The sequence below is a fragment of the Megalobrama amblycephala genome, linkage group LG22 (genome assembly GCF_018812025.1).
Source record: "Megalobrama amblycephala isolate DHTTF-2021 linkage group LG22, ASM1881202v1, whole genome shotgun sequence".
NCBI classification, from domain to species: domain Eukaryota; kingdom Metazoa; phylum Chordata; class Actinopteri; order Cypriniformes; family Xenocyprididae; genus Megalobrama; species Megalobrama amblycephala.
Window position 1 is genome coordinate 30,007,101 of NC_063065.1, and position 21,872 is coordinate 30,028,972.

The 21,872-nt window shown below is 36.3% G+C and overlaps 1 protein-coding gene across 1 annotated transcript in view; it reads right to left on the reverse strand.

Moving 5' to 3' along the window:
- adarb2 (adenosine deaminase RNA specific B2 (inactive)) overlaps nt 1-21,872 on the reverse strand; it is a 234,974-nt gene that overhangs the window by 28,952 nt on the left and 184,150 nt on the right. Inside the window, exon 4 of the mRNA XM_048174461.1 lies at nt 13,877-13,991. Within this exon, the coding sequence (XP_048030418.1) occupies nt 13,877-13,991 (115 nt within the window). The remainder of the gene's footprint in view (nt 1-13,876; nt 13,992-21,872) is intronic.

Here is a 21,872-nt window from a genome sequence, read left to right on the forward strand (position 1 = left end):
TCTGACTTTATAACACGAAATCTGACTTTGTATCTGGCAATTCTGACTTTATAACTCGCAATTCTGACTTTGTATCTGGCAATTCTGACTTTATAACTCGTAATTCTGACTTTATAACACGAAATTCTGACTTTATCTGGCAATTCTGACTTTATAACTCGCAATTCTGACTTTGTATCTGGCAATTCTGACTTTATAACTCGCAATTCTGACTTTGTATCTCGCAATTCTGACTTTATATCTGGCAATTCTGACTTTATAACTCGTAATTCTGACTTTATAACTCGCAATTCTGACTTTATATCTGGCAATTCTGACTTTATAACTCGTAATTCTGACTTTATAACTCGCAATTCTGACTTTATAACATGAAATTCTGACTTTGTATCTGGCAATTCTGACTTTATAACTCGCAATTCTGACTTTATATCTCGCAATTCTGACTTTATAACTCGTAATTCTGACTTTATAACTCGTAATTCTGACTTTATAACTCGAAATTCTGACTTTATAACACGAAATTCTGACTTTGTATCTGGCAATTCTGACTTTATAACTCGCAATTCTGACTTTATATCTGGCAGTTCTGACTTTATAACTCGCAATTCTGACTTTATATCTCGCAATTCTGACTTTATATCTCGCAATTCTGACTTTATAACTCGTAATTCTGACTTTATAACTCGCAATTCTGACTTTATATCTGGCAATTCTGACTTTATAACTCGTAATTCTGACTTTATAACTCGCAATTCTGACTTTATAACATGAAATTCTGACTTTGTATCTCGCAATTCTGACTTTATAACTCGCAATTCTGACTTTGTATCTGGCAATTCTGACTTTATAACTCGTAATTCTGACTTTATAACTCGTAATTCTGACTTTATAACTCGAAATTCTGACTTTATAACACGAAATTCTGACTTTGTATCTGGCAATTCTGACTTTATAACTCGCAATTCTGACTTTGTATCTGGCAATTCTGACTTTATAACTCGCAATTCTGACTTTGTATCTCGCAATTCTGACTTTATATCTGGCAATTCTGACTTTATAACTCGTAATTCTGACTTTATAACTCGCAATTCTGACATTATATCTGGCAATTCTGACTTTATAACTCGTAATTCTGACTTTATAACTCGCAATTCTGACTTTATAACATGAAATTCTGACTTTGTATCTCGCAATTCTGACTTTATAACTCGCAATTCTGACTTTGTATCTCGCAATTCTGACTTTATAACTCGTAATTCTGACTTTATAACTCGAAATTCTGACTTTGTATCTGGCAATTCTGACTTTATAACTCGTAATTCTGACTTTATAACTCGAAATTCTGACTTTATAACACGAAATTCTGACTTTGTATCTGGCAATTCTGACTTTATAACTCGCAATTCTGACTTTATAACTCGAAATTCTGACTTTATAACACGAAATTCTGACTTTGTATCTGGCAATTCTGACTTTATAACTCGCAATTCTGACTTTATAACTCGAAATTCTGACTTTATAACACGAAATTCTGACTTTATATCTGGCAATTCTGACTTTATAACTCGTAATTCTGACATTATAACTCGTAATTCTGACTTTATAACTCGCAATTCTGACTTTATAACTCGCAATTCTGACTTTATATCTCGCAATTCTGACTTTATAACTCGCAATTCTGACTTTATAACTCTTTATAACTCGTAATTCTGACTTTATAACTCGCAATTCTGACTTTATAACTCGCAATTCTGACTTTATAACTCGCAATTCTGACTTTATAACTCGCAATTCTGACTTTATATCTCGCAATTCTGACTTTATATCTCGCAATTCTGACTTTATAACTCGCAATTCTGACTTTATAACTCGAAATTCTGACTTTATAACACGAAATTCTGACTTTGTATCTGGCAATTCTGACTTTATAACTCGCAATTCTGACTTTGTATCTCGCAATTCTGACTTTATCTCGCAATTCTGACTTTGTATCTCGCAATTCTGACTTTATAACTCGTAATTCTGACTTTATAACTCGAAATTCTGACTTTATAACACGAAATTCTGACTTTGTATCTGGCAATTCTGACTTTATAACTCGCAATTCTGACTTTGTATCTGGCAATTCTGACTTTATAACTCGCAATTCTGACTTTGTATCTCGCAATTCTGACTTTATATCTGGCAATTCTGACTTTATAACTCGTAATTCTGACTTTATAACTCGCAATTCTGACTATATCTCGCAATTCTGACTTTATATCTGGCAATTCTGACTTTATAACTGGTAATTCTGACTTTATAACTCGCAATTCTGACTTTATAACTGAAATTCTGACTTTGTATCTCGCAATTCTGACTTTATAACTCGCAATTCTGACTTTGTATCTCGCAATTCTGACTTTATAACTCGTAATTCTGACTTTATAACTCGAAATTCTGACTTTGTATCTGGCAATTCTGACTTTATAACTCGTAATTCTGACTTTATAACTCGCAATTCTGACTTTATAACACGAAATTCTGACTTTGTATCTGGCAATTCTGACTTTATAACTCGCAATTCTGATTTTATAACTCGAAATTCTGACTTTATAACACGAAATTCTGACTTTATATCTGGCAATTCTGACTTTATAACTCGTAATTCTGACATTATAACTCGTAATTCTGACTTTATATCTCGCAATTCTGACTTTATATCTCGCAATTCTGACTTTATATCTCGCAATTCTGACTTTATAACTCGCAATTCTGACTTTATATCTCGCAATTCTGACTTTATATCTCGCAATTCTGACTTTATATCTCGCAATTCTGACTTTATATCTCGCAATTCTGACTTTATATCTCGCAATGCTGACTTTATATCTCGCAATGCTGACTTTATATCTCGCAATGCTGACTTTATATCTCACAATTTTGAATTTATATCACAATTCTGACTTTATATTACAATTCTGATTTTATATTTTGCAGTTCTGAGGAAAAAAAAGTCAGAATTGTGAGATAAAAAGTCACAATTACCTTTTTTTATTTCTTATTTCATGGCAGAAACAAGCTTCCATAGTTTTCAACACTAATAATAATCAGAAATGTTTCTTGAGCAGCAAATCAGCATAATGATGCTGGAAATTCAGCGTTGATCACAGGAATAAATGGCACTTTTATCATATATTAAACAGTATATTTCACAATATTACTGTTCTTACTGTATGACAGTTTTTACTAAACGACTGTTTAAAAAATAAGCAGCAAACACAACTATAAATTCTGCTGTAGTCCACGGTAAAAGCTACTCTTTGCTGATGTTCTCTACACAAGGATGAGTAACTGGTCTTCAGTGTACATCAAGCTTTCCTGTGACATTTTCATCGGCCACAGCAAGACGAAACCCACAACCCCGGCACAAAGCGTCCCCACCTGCCACGGCCTGCTGTACCTGTCTCGCAGCTGCTCGGCCACGATACGGCACTGGGCAGGAGGATACGGGCTTCGCTGGGATTTTTGCACTGAGAACAGCTCAAGCGTGTGAGCGGATGTCTCAGCATGCTTAACCATAATGCTCTGTGTGCTGGAAAAAAATATATCTCCCCATCGCTTCAAAAATTTAGTGTTCACTGCCTCATGTAGACCTGCAGGCTAGAGGCAACATATGAGCTTTTATCAGTCGGGGCCCAGACGGAATTGCACGCCGTGGCCCGGCCGCCACCAGCGCGGCTGCCTGGCAATAACAATAATAAAAACTAATATTGAGGTGGGGTTAAAGGCATAGCCTTTGAAATCCATTCTTCCACCTTTCGCTGCCTGCTGAACCGAGAAAGTGAGAGAGAGGAGAGGCCATGGGAAGGGGAGAAATAGATGAAACGCGAGCCAGAAAAAGAGAGACTGGGTTCAAATGAATCATATCTCCAGATCGAAGCGGTCAATAGCTCATTTTTTCATACTTGATAATATCAGGTTTATGCGAAATTTTAACTGTGAAACACTACATGTATCCAGATAAACTGAGTTTAAAAGGTTAGTCCACTAAGTTCACTTATCATTTACTCAACCTCATGTAATGATTTCTTTTCTTATGGAGGACAAAAAGAGAAAGTCTAGCAGTCGTGTGGTTTAACCATCAAATAAGAAGCAAGAACATATTTTCTTAAATCATAAATATATGTGAGTGTACATACAGTATATTAATCATTATTTTTTAAGTTTTTTTCATATAATGGTCAAACTGTCTGTTATTTTAAGAGACTTATTGACCTTAACAAAGTCATGCAATTATGAAAGTCAGTAGGGGCCTTTTAGATAGTTTGAGATCACTTCCTGATTTTTTCTGTGTTTCTGCATGCAAATTATGAATTATGCAATATATATATATATATATATATATATAATATATATATATATATATATATATAATAAAAATACTAAATATTTGCTGTGTCATTTTCACAGAAAAGGGTGTCATTAACATTCTTCAAAATATTCAATTTCCATTCCTAATAAATAAAGCATTACATCATATTTTTTTGACAATCATGACAGCATTACTGTTGCACGTGACAAGCAGGGAGGGAAAAGAGGATCCTGGAACTCCAGGAAAAATAAATCCTTGAGGAAAACAGTGCAGCTGTCCAGCAATAAACCATTACAATGAGTTATGTTCTACTGCTCACACACTATTATATGAACTCAACCTTTCCATCTATCAAAGACCGACTGAAACGTCCCAAATGTTCCTCTGAAGACAAATGCCAGCTGGCTCTGCCCGGTCTCCACCTGCCTTACCTGATCTATCCCAGCATGCATTGGTACAGAGCACAGCAGGGTCCCAGCATGTGTGTTCAGGCATCTTTATTCAACAATCCCCAACAGCAAAAACACTTTCTAGAAAAAAAATGAAAGTTAAAAGGCCCAAAGCACCTCACCCTCCCAGCCTGTTCTCTCCACGCTGTTCCATTTAATGATAGTTTAGATCAATCTGGTGATGGCAGAGAGAAAGAAAAGAGAGTGTGTAGTAATTTCTCTCTGTACCGGCATGAAATTGTTGTAAAGGCTCTTCTCTCGGTGTGTGGGGGTGGAAAGGCCTGTGGGCACTGCTGCTTTTAGAAGAGCAATAATCATCAACATCTCTGAGAAAGCACATTGTGCCAGTGAGGTGGGTACAAAGGCAAACACCCTGGATGTGAACATGACTGCCGCTCTCTTTACCCTTCAGTAGACCGCTGTGTAAAAACAGGAAAGAGAACATCACAGTGTCAAAGGCAAGTGTGCTAAAAGACATGCACTATAGGAACAACTCACAGCAAACTATATGTGCTTTACATTATTGCCAAACATCTGAATTTCTTTAAAAGTAGTAAGATTTAACCATATAAGGCCTGACATGAAATAACAGTCCATTTTAAAGGGGTCATGAATTGAGAAATCAACTTTTCCTTAAGCTTTCGATATATAAGAGATCATCGTACTATAAGAATATCCTGTACGTTTCAGAACTGAAAACTTCCTTGTTAGTCCAATAAAAGCTTTTATTGACACCAGGCCCAGCGAACGAACTCGTCCTGGAACGTGCCTATCTATAGATAGGTTAAACGCCGCCTCCGCAGAAGAAATCAACACCTACTTCTTCATTGCAACGTTAGCCCAGCCCACTAGGCGTGTTAGTGAGATGACGAGGGAGAGAAGAGTGATACAAGACTAAACATAACATTATCTTTCAAAGGATCCTAATGCTAGAAATATGATTATTTACTTTCAACAATGTGAATGTCTCAGTTGAGATTTATTTATTTGTATTCGGTACATTTCACTGTGGATTCTTTGGTAAATCAATCGCATTTCGACAGTAATGCAACAACGTGTAAGAAATTGTTAATTGTTAATGCCTGATCTGATATGTAATGATTCATGTACAGTCAGATGTTCTTTGTCTATGTGTCAGTAAATCAAACCAGTGACTAAACGGTCAACTTCACGTTGTTTCTCTTAGCAGGATGAAAATAATCTGTTATTTAAACAGTGATTAAATTTTTCTATATATATAGAAAGAGCTATCAATCAAAGAGTGTGATTTTATTAGTCAGAGTTCTGGACTCACGCCAAAACTCCCATTTTATTCCACGAATCTCTTAGTTACATTGCATTTGCACTGTTAGTTATGATGAAAGCATTTGTTAGTGTTTAGAAATTGAGTTTCAATGACGAGATCACTGCTATCATGAGCTCAACAACATGTCTGTGATCGACTACAATGTTCATCACTGCAACCTTTCATGAAACAATCTGAATATAATGCCATAGATCTGAATGTAATGCTATAATCAACACAGTTCACGATTAGTTAACCTTGAGAGCTGTAATAGTAAAAAATATGCTAAAAGTTTTCCAGAGAGTAATACTTGGCTATTTCATATTGCAAAGATGTCAGCCAATCACAGCAGTGGGCGTTTACACTGAAGTCTCAGCAGACACGCCCCTTAAAACAGAGCGTTCAAATAAGAGGCTAAAATCAGGGTAGGACAAATGTCTTTTATTTCTATATTATGACAACTTCTGATGTAAAAAATCATACTAACATTATAAGTGGACCCTCGGAAGCATTGTAAAATGATGCAGTTCATGACCCCTTTAATTGGAACAGTTTGTTGAAAATTTAGACAAAATATATAAAAATGGTTGTACTTGGTGTTTTTTGTTGAGTATCACATTTGATACATCAGTCTTTTATGGCTAACACAGAATAAAGCAATATGTCCCGTGAAGCCACAATTTAGGCATGTTCTAAATTCATTGTAAATCACGGCTTCATGGGGCTTATTGCTTTTATAAAACGGTTATTCCACATAACTTGCAAGGTTTTATAAAATAAACACACAGACACAAAAGTGTAATGATTTAGAAGCAGAAGTTACTTTTAAAAGTAATGCATTACAATATTGCATTAATTCCTGCTCCCTATAATAACTAACTGCATTACTTGACTACTTTTTATGGAAAGTAATGCGTTATGTTACTTTTGCATTACTTTTTCTCACCTGGGCTGGGCTTACTTATTTGTTTTTTAATTAAAAATTATTTTTGTAAAGGCCCTTTCACATCAAAAGTGAAATGATTAAGCCTCAGGCTGAAGGAAATGCATATTTACACCTGTACAGTATAGAAAGTCGCAATAAAGCAATTGCAATCACAGAAATGTGAGATAAAAAGGCACATTTATCCATTACTTTTTTTTTTATTCCATGGCGGAAACAAGCTTCCATATGGCCCCACTTGTGTGTTATATATATATATATATATATATATATATATATATATATATATATATATGTATGTGTGTGTGTGTGTTAATTATAAATATAATAGTAGATGTGATTACATAATGACAATATATGATACATAATATATATATATATATATATATATATATATATATATATATATATATATATATATATATATATATACACACAGTATTATTATACTGTAAATACATTAATTTCTACAGTATGTAATTAATTTTAAAATGTATTTATAAATGAATACAGACTACAAAAATACAATTGTGAATTTGATCTACGAAAAAGCAACAAGAAATGTTCTAAAAACCAAACAAAATTACAACAGAGACAGACACAAACTACAACAGATGCTCTAGGCCTCCAACCTTCAGCACTGATTTGCTGTCACAAGACTCCAAATTGCACCCTATTCATAAAAAGAGGCACATACAGTGCAGTACTCAGTGAGTGGAAAGTGAGTATTCCACAGTGAACACTGTCTGTGCAAGACACTATTAATCAGCACATGGGTCACTCTAGTGGAGGTCTGTCAGGGGAAGCCCGTATGCTGATATGAGCTTAATAAGCATCATTACCCACACATTTTCTAAATGAGTTTTGTTTCGCACAACAAGGAAAGAATGCAGTTCATCAGCTCCTTTATGAGCCCATCAAATCATAAGGAATCATTAGATGGGTTTTTATGCGCACTCTGCTTTGGGAGGTCTAACTACCATATTGGATTGGATGGGCACAGTGTATTTTGTTTAAAAAAAAAAAAAAAAAGTCAGAAAAGCGATTATTACTGAAAATTGATGAATTTGCATTAAACATATTTTCTTCAGGGGAAAAGCAAATGGCCGAGGTCATCATCTACCAAAGTCATTTACATGCCATTAGGAATAAAGAGGATCCTTTACAAGTTGCTCTTGCATGTTAAAATGTTTGAATATTAAATGAGGTCAAAATGGTGCACATCATCAGCATTGAACAAATTGTGTTCCAGAGATAATTCCCACTGGATGGAAACCTTTGAGCAAACATGGAACACCGATCAGGCATAACATTATGACCACCTTCCTAATATTGTGTTGGTCCCCCTTTTGCTACCAAAATAGCCCTGATCCGTCGAGGCATGGACTCCACTAGACCCCTGAAGGTGTGCTGTGGTATCTGACACCAAGATGTTAGCAGCAGATCCTGTAAGTCCTGTAAGTTGCGAGGTGTTCTCCAGGTAAGGGACACACACGCAGCCGGCCATCCATGTGATGTAAAAGAAAACGAGGTTCGTCAGACCAGGCCACCTTCTTCCATTGCTCCGTGGTCCAGTTCTGATTCCCACTGTTGGTGCTTTCGGTGGTGAACAGGGGTCAGCATGGGCACCCTGACTGGTCTGCAGCTATGCAGCTCCATACGCAACAAACTGATGCACTGTGTATTTTGACACCTTTCTATCAGAACCAGCATTAACTTCTTGAGCAATCTGAGCTACAGTAGCTCGTCTGTTGGATCGGACCACACGGGCCAGCCTTCGATCAATGAGCCTTGGCCGGCCCATGACCCTGTCACCGGTTCACCACTGTTCCTTCCTTGGAGCACTTTTGATAGATACTGACCACTGCAGACCGGGAACACCCCACAAGAGCTGCAGTTTTGGAGATGCTCTGACCCAGTCGTCTAGCCATCACAATTTGGCCCTTGTCAAACTCGCTCAAATTCTTACACTTGCCCATTTTTCCTGCTTCTACCACATCAACTTTGAGGACAAAATGTTCACTTGCTGCCTAATAGATCCACCCGCTAACAGGTGCCGTGATGAAGAGATAATCAGTGTTATTTACTGTATTATTGGTCATAATGTTATTCCTGATCGGTGTATAAAATGATATGATTAGAAAATTAGCTTTATCGACGTTGCATTTACATGGATATCTAGGAAAAACACTACAATTTGTGAAACTGGCGAATGCTGAAAGGGAAATAAAATGCAATATTGTCCTGACGTCACATAACAAACAAACTTTTCAGACCCTTGGTTGAATGTAATATGCATTTTTCCACCACAGAAATCAGTCTTTCCACTTCTGAATTGCTCTAAACACAATCATCTGTTCTCCAAATGTGGAAGCAGACATGTTTAGTTCCCTTTACCAGCCTAACTGTGTGTCTGATGTTCAAAACGCAGTTTCCAGCATCCGTACTGTGCCTGGCTGAAATACGATTACTCACACCATCTGATTCAAGCGGTGTCTGTTTCTTTTACGTTACCAGATGAAATAATCCAATAAGAGTCTTGTGAGAAGCACTCTCGCTCAGGTTATGACTCCCTCGGCGAAAGTCCCGTGGTTCAAAGTTGGACCCGCATTAATATTCTACCGGTGCCCGTGCCAGTCTAAAAGATTCAATAGATGCTCAAAGAGCAGTGAACAGAACCCCTAGTGTTTCTGTCAAGTTTGCGTGTCTGCTCGCTTGCCACAAATTCTTGGGCACCAATGTCTGGATCTTTGAAGATAACAGTCTTAATAAACAAGCTCTGCAATTACTGTGAGGCAGACAGAGCGGAGAGAAGGCGAGAAAGAGAGAGAGAGAGAGAGAGAGAGAGAGAGAGACAGAGCAGTGAGGACAGGGATTAGGTCAGATCTCACTGAAGTCTAAATTGATGAGCTGTGGTCTTCAAAAGAAAAACTTGATACTGATCCTGCAATGACTCCTGAAAGCCTGCAGCTGTGCCTCACACAAACACATTGAAACATTGCGCCAACCTGTCACTGCTAGTCAACTAAGCTGTTCGCGGGATAATGTACTGTATATTCTAGCAACAACAAACCATGAAATACCAATATGGGATAAGGCAACACTATTGTTTATACTTGGGCTTAGTGTTTTAAACAAACCACTGACCCTAAATATTAGGGCTGAAAATCACTCCAGTTTCTGCAATTAATCGTGATTGATGGCAAAACCCTTACAATTTGTAATCATAAATGCATTCTCGCACTGAATCTCCAAATGAATGCGGAAACAACATAAAAGATATAATGGCATCTAATGCTCAAAATGCTTAATTGGTTTCAGTAGGACAAACTTAAATTGAACAAATTAGTTCAGTTAAATAAACTGTTGTGAGTATTTACAACTTTTTCTTTTGAGTTCACAGCACTGACATATTTCAAGTAAAGTGAACTGTTTCATTGTTTTGAGTTGTATGAACTCATTTCTTTTAATTTAGACTAACTTAAATTTAACTGAAACTGGAGTGGGATTTCTATTTCCCAGCATGCTTTGCCTATGGCACTCGAAAGGGAGAGTAAATGCTAAAATTAAGTGTTAGATGTTTTTTTTTGTGCATGATTAAAGGTAAGGGAGATTTAGTAGTGATTAATGCTTTGTTATGCTAATTTAGAAGATATTCAGTTAATGTGGGTTTTTGGAGAGTTACCATCATGGTGACAAGTGGTGCATGCTGCTTGGTTTGAGAGCAGGTAAGTTACATGTTTAAAGTTGCTGTACTCATTCAGAAAGTGCTATACCATGCTATTGTTAACATGTTAGAAAATTAACAAGTTGACATTTTCTGAATTAGTTTGTTATAGCTAGCAAAATATTTACACTAAGATAACCTGATAATTTTAAGTTAAATGTATAAATCAGTGTACATTTCAAGTTAAGAACAATAAAATTTATAAGTACAAAATAAAAATCTTACTTAAACTAGGTTTCTTAACTTAAATTCTCATTCAACTTTTTTGAGTTCTGACAACTAATTTGGGTTTACAGTGAAGTAACGAACTCATTTGATTTGCAAGAACTCAAAATAAAAGTTAATCTTTAACAGTTAAAAAATTTAAGCTTATCTTTTATGTTAATTGCTATCAAAATGTATGAGTTGGCTAACTCGGTTCTTCAAGTTAGGAGCAATTAACTTGCATGAGTACTGCATGAAAACTTGGTAGTTCTGCTACTTAAAATTTGGAATATCATAACTTAAATTTGATCCAATGGATTTCCTCAAATTTTTTGAGTTAGCCCAACTTATTTGGCTTTACAATGTAAACATTAGACTGGAAATCACTCAGGTTTCTGCAATTAATTGTGAATAATGGCAAAACCCTTACAATTTGTAATCATAAATACATTCTCACACTGAATTTCCCAAATGAATGTGGAAACAGTATAAAAGACATTATTAGTATTATAGTATTTTAAATATTTGATATTTTAAATATTGATATTATTTGTTTAATGACATTTTTTTTTTTTTACTAAGCACTATGAATGAAGGACAGTATCATTGATACTGATGCTGATGCCTCTAATAGTAAGGTAAAATTAGTAATTATAGTATTCAACATTACATGCTAAATTAAAAAGCCAGGCCTAAACTGCAAATTATTATATTGTTTTTATTTATACTTTATTACTAATTACAGAACTTTTAATTTAATTCAAGTGAAATTAAAACAATATTCACAAAAAATGTCACATTTAGCTGTGCCTGATATTTAGTGTGTTAAACACGATAAAAACAGCAAGTATTAACAGCACATATTTCTGTGTTATTTTCCCCACCCTTACTAAATATGAAACTTTGGCAACTTGTCCGACACCATCTGTTCTATGGACTGAATCATGAGATCATTGTGATTTTCATCTGGTGGAAAAAGCAAACACCCAGAATACCCCAGTGACCATCTAGCGCTGTAGCAGTGAGTTTTACACAGGCAACCAAACAAACTATACATTTTTATCATTAAATGTAAAATTCAAAAGTTTAGAGGGGACCCATTATGCCCCCTTTTTCAAGATGTAAAGTCTCTGATATCCCCAGAGTGTGTATGTGAAGGTTTAGCTCAAAATCCTCCACAGATAATTTTTTATAGCATGTTAAAATGGCCACTTTTTTTGGGGTGAGCAAAAAACGCAAGTGAGCTGCACTTCTCGGCCTAAGAGGGCGGAGCTTCAAGAGCTGATTCTCCAGTGACAGGTTCAGTCAGGACGCACTATAATGTCAGAAACTGCGAATATATGCTGCATGGAGATAGAACAGGTATAGTTTAGTTTAATTACGGTTAGAACTTATATTGTCTTCTTGTTTTTATCCACTATATTAGTACAAGCCTGTTTACTGATGAGTTTTATAATGTTTATTGTACTAAACACAAAATATGAAGCGTCAGTTTTCACTCTAAAAAAATCTCTGTAAGAGCTTAATAAAATACAGTGCAAGTGTGCATTAAAATATTATCCATAAACACTCTCTCTCTCCCTTGCATTATCATCAACATACACAGCAAAGAACACAGAAACACTCGTTACAACTAACAGTAAACAAATATATAAAGACCTTATGCCTTTTGGGGTGGTGCTTAATAAACTGGTAAACTTTATATCCGTAAATCAACTCTGATGAACTGTAATAAAGTGCTCTCACCTTTATTAAAGCCGTATCCAGTATCACTCTGGAGACTGTAAGCTGGATGAAGAACAGTTTGTATTGATCTATCCTTGAGTAACAAATTTTTAACACAATCTCTGTTTTGTATTGTCCCTTTGTATTGACATTTGTTCACAAAGCAGTCCGGTGTGAAATGATTCACGCAGACATAAACGAATGTCGATAGAGTTGAGGGAGCATTTTCTTCAAAAACAAAATTAATCCACCTCATCTTCAGCAGCTCAAATTTAGGGAGTAAATGGAGAGAGCTATGTGGATTAATCCATCCAGCTACAGAACACCTGAAACCCTTGGGAAACATTCTCGTCAGTGCAGCAATGGCGGACTGTGTACAACTCGCTGTGAACTCGCTCAGGGCAGTTCTATGTTAAAACGGCAGTGTCTGTCAACATTTGTGTGCGGGGCCGGTGGCTAATGTGACGTCACACTGCCAGGGATCTGGAAACGGCTTGTTCTGAGACACTGGGTGGATTTGTATCATTATAGGGTGGTTGTGTACACACACTGCCAACACACATTTATGTCCAAACACCATGCAAAAGTGAATTTTGCTAAATAGGTCCTATCTAAAATGAAAGTCGAAGTGTCTGTTCCACAACAGTCACAAAATGAAAGTGCAAAAAAAGAGAACTGTTTATAAACAGGTTTCCCAAACACTCTTCCCAATCTGCTATTGGTCAGACTAACAGACCCCAAACCCACGTCATTGGTTGAGCTGTTGCTATGTCAGGCTGGTAGAATGCCTAAGATAATAACAATGTTTTGATAGCGCAACAGAGCCAGTGTTTGCACCTTTCATGGGAATCAGCCTATGAATGAGTTATAGTTGACACTGAATACCAATCTTGAATAAAGAACTTTGGAAAAAATACAGATCACCTTTAATATCGTTCTAAAGAAAAAAAAAAAAAAAAAAACAAAAACAAGATCTTCATTGACTGTAAATCATTTTAGTCTTTGACTGCTCTTTGAATTCTTTCTGATTTATGTGCATCTTTGTCTGTTGATTTTTCACAGGTGATAAAGTACTAAATATTTCATACAAAGCTCCACACTCAGAGGATACATAGAGACTTAGAGGTGCCTTCTCTCCCCTTATTGAACTTCTTAAATAATTCACAGGCCGATTGAAATGATGCCATACCTCTGGTCATGACGATGCCCGCCAGGCCTTTGTGACGCGCGTGTAGCAGCGAGGAGCAGCCGGCCAGCTCTGTGTATTTCTCTCGCACCAGGTGGAATATTGCATCTGCAAACTCCTGCAATACACAACAGGTTCTTGGTAAGTTTGGAAAGTTTCCTTATTAAAAAAATAGTATGTTCATATGGATGATATTTTGGTGTTCACTCTATACAGTACTTAAAACAATTAGTTGTAACTTCCAATAATAATAATTTTAATTTGCAAACATCATAGAATTTTCCAGATCATCTCTAGGTGTGAATGCATTTGGGGAAAAAAAAAAAAAAAAAAAAAAAAAAAATTAAGTATTAATAAAAATAAATGTTTAATTACTGACCATATTATTTGTTACTGCAGTGTTACTGCTACAGCATTTTGATTAGAAATAACTTGACTCCATATTGAAAGGATATTGCATAAAAGAGATTTTAACAGGCCATAAATCATATATATCAAGCATATTTAATTGCAAATCAATTAAATTCATCGAATAGCTTTGCTATTCCATGATCACACAATGACTTTGCCCGTAGCATTTTTTTCTCCCATCACACCAACATGGTGACCCAATTAATTTGCGTCAAAACATCGGCCATCAATAGAGTAATTGGAAGGAGAAGAGACCACGGGCGTGCTCATGGTCAGCCGTTTATCTGAGACACTTTCGCTAATGGAACAGCGTGATTAGTTTGGTGGCGTCTCAAATGGACCATCTGTCCATTGCTCTGAGCTCAGGGTTGAGGCCGCCAGGCTGAAAAATAACCTGGACCCTGTGTTTGCATTCAACAGACGGGCTTCGGCCCAATCCTCCCCTATACAGCTGTTCCGAACCTGTGCGATTGGATTTTTCATATCAAGTCCACAACTGATGGTATTATGTTGCTGTGGCAATTAGTGGCTTACGAAGCCAAACACATATTCATACAGTACATACACACACAGTGCCAGATGATAATTATGACTTCTGAGGGGTCGGCCAGGCATCTGGAGAAATCAAATGTAGGCAAAGTGCTCAGAGGGCAAAAACAGATGCACCTCTTTACTGAGGATGCTCACAGTACGTAGCGCTGATGAACTGATTGAAACACAACAGGCATGTGCCTGCCTATGGAACCTGAATGACATTTCTGTAATGGATATGACAATAGCTACGTTTACATGTACTCTTTTTGCTTCAATCTGAATGAATTCGTTCCGGTCGATGAATCCAAACGTAGTGTTTACATGAACGCCAAATAAAGTGATCGGGATGATGTGCGCATTTATATGTCACAAGCTTCTGATCAGATTTAATCTTTTGACAAGAGTTTCCCGCTGTTGTTGCATACTAACCATCCTCCTTTTCTTTATTTTAAAAAGCAGACTTAATATTTATCTATTTCAGGTCCTAATTAGGCGACGACGAGCACATAAACCCTCGAGCCGTGCTGCTTGTATATAACAAGCAGTAACAGCGCCCCTTCCCGCGCCCAAAACCAGTCATCTATGGATGAGAGTATGAAACAAGGACTAGTGGGATGTTGTCCTGCTCCACTTCACAGACGATGAGTGGAAAGAGAACTTCAGAATGACAGGACACTCATTTTGACACTTTATTCAAAGGGAAGATCAGTTCGCTCCACGTGTCATATGTCATTACGCTATTTCATTGGACATGCACAGTACTCTCCAGTGTTTATACATGTCCTCTAAATCGGATTACAAAAGGAATAAACCACCCCTTACAATCTGAATGAAATTTCAGATCTGGCCAGTTCATTCAGATTGATGTGTTTACACGTGGGTTTTTTGTTCCGATTGTGCTACTAGACCGATTACAGTTGGATTATTAGGGTCCATGTAAATTTATGTTAATATGTTTGGTCTTGACAGAATAGATCTGCTACGCTGCTGCAACTGCCAATACATTCACAGTCATGCTGTTGTGAGCAAGTAAGAAATGCTGCTGCTGTACAACATAGTATACATGAATTACCCACAGAAGATCTATACAGGTGGAGCTGGGGAAGGTGGAGGGTTTCTGAAAGCGCACTGCAACTGCTACAGAAAATGCTCACCAGTGTTTGAAAGTTGAGCAACTGCTCATTGGCTACTGATACAGCAGGAACCGATCAGCTGTGCCCTATACAGCTGTGGATTTGCACAAAAGATTAACATGACGGCACATGCTAGTCAATGAACTGAATCAACTCAAAAACAACTACATAAATTTATCCACTAACCATTCAGAAACGTCCAGTTTCATTCTAAAAGTTGTAACTTCTTCCTGAGTCTCTCCATCAATGTCGACTTTGAACAATGTAAGGCTGAACACCGTTACTGACAATCCTCATTTTGGCTGCGTGAGATTCTCCATCTTTGTTGTTGTTGATCAACCGAAGCACAAGCTGTTAAAGCTCAGCCCTCTTCTGGAAAGGGGTCAAGGAGCAGCAGCTCATTTGCATTTAAAGGGACACACACAAAATTTGTTTTTGCTCATACCCAAATAGGGGCAAATTTGACTATAGTAAATGATTTGTAGGGTATTTTTGAGCTGAAACATTACAGACACATTCTGGGGACACCAGAGACTTATACTACATCTTGTGAAAGGGATATTATAGATCCCCTTTAAAGCAAACAAATTCGTAAACAATTGTACATACAGTACAGTCCAAAAGTTTGGAACCACTAAGATTTTTAATGTTTTTAAAAGAAGTTTCGTCTGCTCACCAAGGCTACATTTATTTAATTAAAAATACAGTAAAAACAGTAATATTTTGAAATATTATTACAATTTAAAATAACGGTTTTCTATTTGAATATATTTCACAAAGTAATTTATTCCTGTGATGGCAAAGCTGAATTTTCAGCATCATTACTCCAGTCTTCAGTGTCACATGATCCTTCAGAAATCATTCTAATATGCTGATCTGCTGCTCAAGAAACATTTAATGTGTACAATTGTACAAAATATTTGTGTACAATATTTTTTTTCAGGATTATTTGATGAATAGAAAGTTCAAAAGAACAGTGTTTATCTGAAATCTAATCTTTTGTAACATTATAAATGTCTTTACTGCCACTTTTGATTGATTTAATGCATCCTTGCTGAATAAAAGTATTCATTTCTTTAATTTCTTTAAAAAAAAATAAAAATAAAAATTCTTACTGACCCCAAACTTTTGAACCGGTAGTGTATAATGCTACAGAAGCTTTGTATTTCAGATAAATGCTGTTCTTTTGAACTTTCTATTCATCAAGGAATCCTGAAAAAAAAAAAAAGTACACAACTGTTTTCAACATTGAAAATAATCATAAATGTTTATTGAGCAGCAAATCAGCATATTAGAATGATTTCTGAAGGATCATGTGACACTGAAGACTGGAGTAACAATGCTGAAAATTCAGCTTTGCATCACAGGAATAAATTACTTTGTCAAATATATTTAAATAGTACACAGTTATTTTAAATTGTAATAATATTTCACAATATTACAGTTTTTACTGTATTTTTAATTAAATAAATGTAGCCTTGGTGAGCAGACGAAACTTCTTTTAAAAACATTAAAAATCTTAGTGGTTCCAAACTTTTGGACTGTACTGTATCTGAAATTTGTATAATATGAAATGTATGCTACATGAAAACCAAGAAATACTAATAAGATCACATTAAAAAACAGCATACTACCCTACAAAGGCAAAACACCGTAACACCAACCCTAGAACTGAGGCTTCTTTTGTGTTTAATTTTGATTGATTTTATATTGATTTTCATTCTCCATTTCAGGAATTAATGGATTAAAGGTGATATGTGTAATGTTTTTATGTTCAAATATTTCCATCTCAGTTTAATGTTCAGAGGCAATGGTAAGAAAACCAATGCCAATGTATTTCAGTTGTGTGCAGCAACAAAACTCTCTGGAAATGTGCCATACCTAATCATATGAACAAAATGATGGTGTCATCATCAGTCTAAGCTTTGGTTGCTTTAGCTAGCAGTAACACACAGTAAAGTCAAGCCAGCAGACATATTTAAATGCCTCTCAGTGGTAATTAAACACTAATCCCAATGTCACCTTAATAAAACATCTTTTATTGGTGACATTAAAAGGATTAAGAGGGATGCCAAACATTTCCTCACTTCAAAGACAGAGGCGTGAGCTATCGTTGGACTGATGCCCGAGTTCAGTGATGGTGCTCGTACCTCACTGTGCTGAAGATCATTATACTAAGCGTGCACTGAATGGTTGCCAGGGTGTTTCTGTGTAGTTTCTTATCGATCATGTCTGTGGTAATGGAACAAAGTTTATTATTAAGTGTTACTTGAGCAAAAAGTAATTGTGATGCTTCATGTAGAGCACCACTTAATAACACACTCAAACACAAAAAAGGGGTAGAGGATATATGAAACGGAAGGAAAGAAACAAAGAGAAAAAGACAAACTGAGGGAAAACAACCCTCAGCTTTGGCCATTTCAGGGGAATTAAGTGGCTTCTGTCTTTTGTTTGCTACATGCCAACAGCACATTATGAGCTTTTAAATTTCAAAGACTTGTCTCAACACGAACCATTAATGGCAATCAAATCATTTGATTCCTTCTGAAGATGTGCCACAATAATGAAGTCTTTTGCATAATTCTGTATTCACAAATCTAAATGCAGAATAATGTCACGCTGATTCGCAAAAGGGAAAACTCTTGCAGGTAATGGACTGAAATTAGTTATCAAAGGCAGGAATAAAATATTTAGAGCACTCAAAAGGGACTCTAATACCTTAAAAGTGGCCATGAAAAGGAAGGAAAAATCAAAAGCAGAAAAAATTGTGATTTAGTCTCTGGCACATTGCGAGAGAATTTGTGTTGAATGTTAATCAGGCAAAAAAAAATAAGACGGCTCTGTCAAATCAGAGAAAAATTGCAATCCGACTCCTTTCAGTTTGCAAGGTGTAGATCATGTGACAAGACAAAAAGAACATCTTGAGATGTGCGGAGGTTCTTTCTGCCGTCTAGGAAGAAAAAATCAAATAATAAAACATAAAATGACACACTGCATAACTGCTATATTTAGCTTCAACCATGCTGTTCTACCTCTTGTAACTGTTGTAATAGTTGCATTTTCACTAAACGTATATGTATATTATAATCAAAAAGAATTTCTAGAATATCAAGGTCTCTAAACATTAACTGCCAACAATGCAAGTATTTTTCTTAAACCCCACACTTCAGTATTGAAGCAACTGTTAAAACGTATAACTTCAAATCGGTTAAAAATCGGCAAAGACTTGGACATAGGTAAAGGTGTAGTTATAATTAGCAAGGTTATATTAAAAAAAAAAAAACGCATCAATGGTACAACATTTTAACAGGTTTCATTACAACTTTGTTTCCAGAAGTCGTATTTCCAGTGTAGAATGTCAGTAGCACTGCTGCCGTCATCTACCCTCAGAAGTCAATATTGTGCCAGGAACACAAATGTCAACAGGGAAATTTTCTCGACTGATCCCTGACCCAGAAGTCTGTCCCTTGGGGGCTTCTTGCTGACAAAATGGTCCTGGCAATGCATGATTTTCTCTGCAGGGAAATGGACTATGCAGAGAATTCCACCTCCTGCTTTCAGACTCAGGTGAGCAGACAGGAAGAGGGATGATATTTTGCTCTACTAGAGTATGAGAGCTTGTCAGACATGTAGCTTTACTTGCTAAAAATTCTTGACGGCCTTTGTTTATTTATTTATTTATTTTTTTTACAAAAGGTAAAAGCCCAAAATGTCATAATGAATTTATGGTGATTTAAAGGGGTCATGAAGTGCGATGTTTTATTGTTTTATAATGTTTCCTGGGGTGCACTTATAATGTTAGTATCCATTTAACCTCAAAAATAATTTATAAAATTTAGAAATAAAAGGCATTTTTCCTACTCTGAATTCTGAATTCCTACTCTTTAGTCCTCTGATTTGAATGCTCTGGTTTTAAGGGGCGTGTCTGCTGTGAGACTTCAGTTGTAAATGGCCACTGTTATGATTGGCTGACATATTTGCATGTGAAATAGAAGTATTACTCTCTCGAAAACTTTTAGCATGTTTTTACTATTACAGCTCTCAAGGTTAACTAATTGTGAAATGTGTTGATTATGGCATTATATTTAGATCGTGGCATGAAAGGTTGCAGTGATTGACATTGTAGCTGATCACTACGGTGGCCCAGTAGTGCACAACACAACAAAATTAAAAAAGCAAATATAAGTTCACAACACAACGAAATCGAGCCACAACACAACGGAATAAAGCCACAACACAACGAAATCGAGCCACAACACAACGAAATCGAGCCACAACACAACGGAATAAAGCCACAACACAACGGAATAAAGCCACAACACAACGAAATCGAGCCACAACACAACGAAATAAAGCCACAACACAACAGAATCAAGCCACAACACAACAAAATTAAAAAAGCAAATATAAGTTCACAACACAACGAAATCGAGCCACAACACAACGGAATAAAGCCACAGCACAACGAAATCGAGCCACAACACAACGAAATCGAGCCACAACACAACGAAATCGAGCCACAACACAACGAAATAAAGCCACAACACAACAGAATCAAGCCACAACACAACAAAATTAAAAAAGCAAATATAAGTTCACAACACAACGAAATCGAGCCACAACACAACGGAATAAAGCCACAACACAACGAAATCGAGCCACAACACAACGAAATCGAGCCACAACACAACGAAATCGAGCCACAACACAACGAAATAAAGCCACAACACAACAGAATCAAGCCACAACACAACAAAATTAAAAAAGCAAATATAAGTTCACAACACAACGAAATCGAGCCACAACACAACGGAATAAAGCCACAACACAACGAAATCGAGCCACAACACAACGAAATCGAGCCACAACACAACAGAATCAAGCCACAACACAACAAAATTAAAAAAGCAAATATAAGTTCACAACACAACGAAATCGAGCCACAACACAACGGAATAAAGCCACAACACAACGAAATCGAGCCACAACACAACAGAATCAAGCCACAACACAACGGAATAAAGCCACAACACAACAGAATAAAGCCACAACACAACAGAATCAAGCCACAACACAACAAAATTAAAAAAGCAAATATAAGTTCACGACACAACGAAATCGAGCCACAACACAACAGAATAAAGCCACAACACAACAGAATCAAGCCACAACACAACAAAATTAAAAAAGCAAATATAAGTTCACAACACAACGAAATCGAGCCACAACACAACGGAATAAAGCCACAACACAACGAAATCGAGCCACAACACAACAGAATCAAGCCACAACACAACGAAATTGAGCCACAACACAACAGAATCAAGCCAAAACACAACAGAATCAAGCCACAACACAACGAAATCGAGCCACAACACAACGGAAACAAGCGACAACACAACGGAAATGCTCCTGACCACTAGGGGGCTCTCGGAGCTCGGTAAAGTTAGTTTTCCTTGCCACTGTTTTATAGAGTCGGCAGTGATATGAATACCACGATTAGTTTCAACAGTACATAACCACTGTATATCGACATGAAATAATAATTCAAAATCACTTGAGTGCACAATAGCTTCATATTTATACCTGTGAATGATCTGACACACTACCACAGCGAATGATGAAGGGAACGTCTGACAATTTCACCAAGTGGTTAAAATGTATAATTTGTATTAATTAAAATTACTTTTAACATTTAAAAACAGACTTGTTCAAATTCCAAAGCTTGTCAGTCTTACCAACAGGAAGTAACAAGCTTTGGAATTTGAACATGTCTGTTTTTAAATGTATAAAAGTTATTGTAATGAATACAAATTATACGTTTTAACCACTTGGTGGAATTGGCAGACGTTCCCTTCATCATTCGCCGTGGTAGCGCGTCAAATCATTCACAGGTATAAATATGAAGCTATTGTGCACGT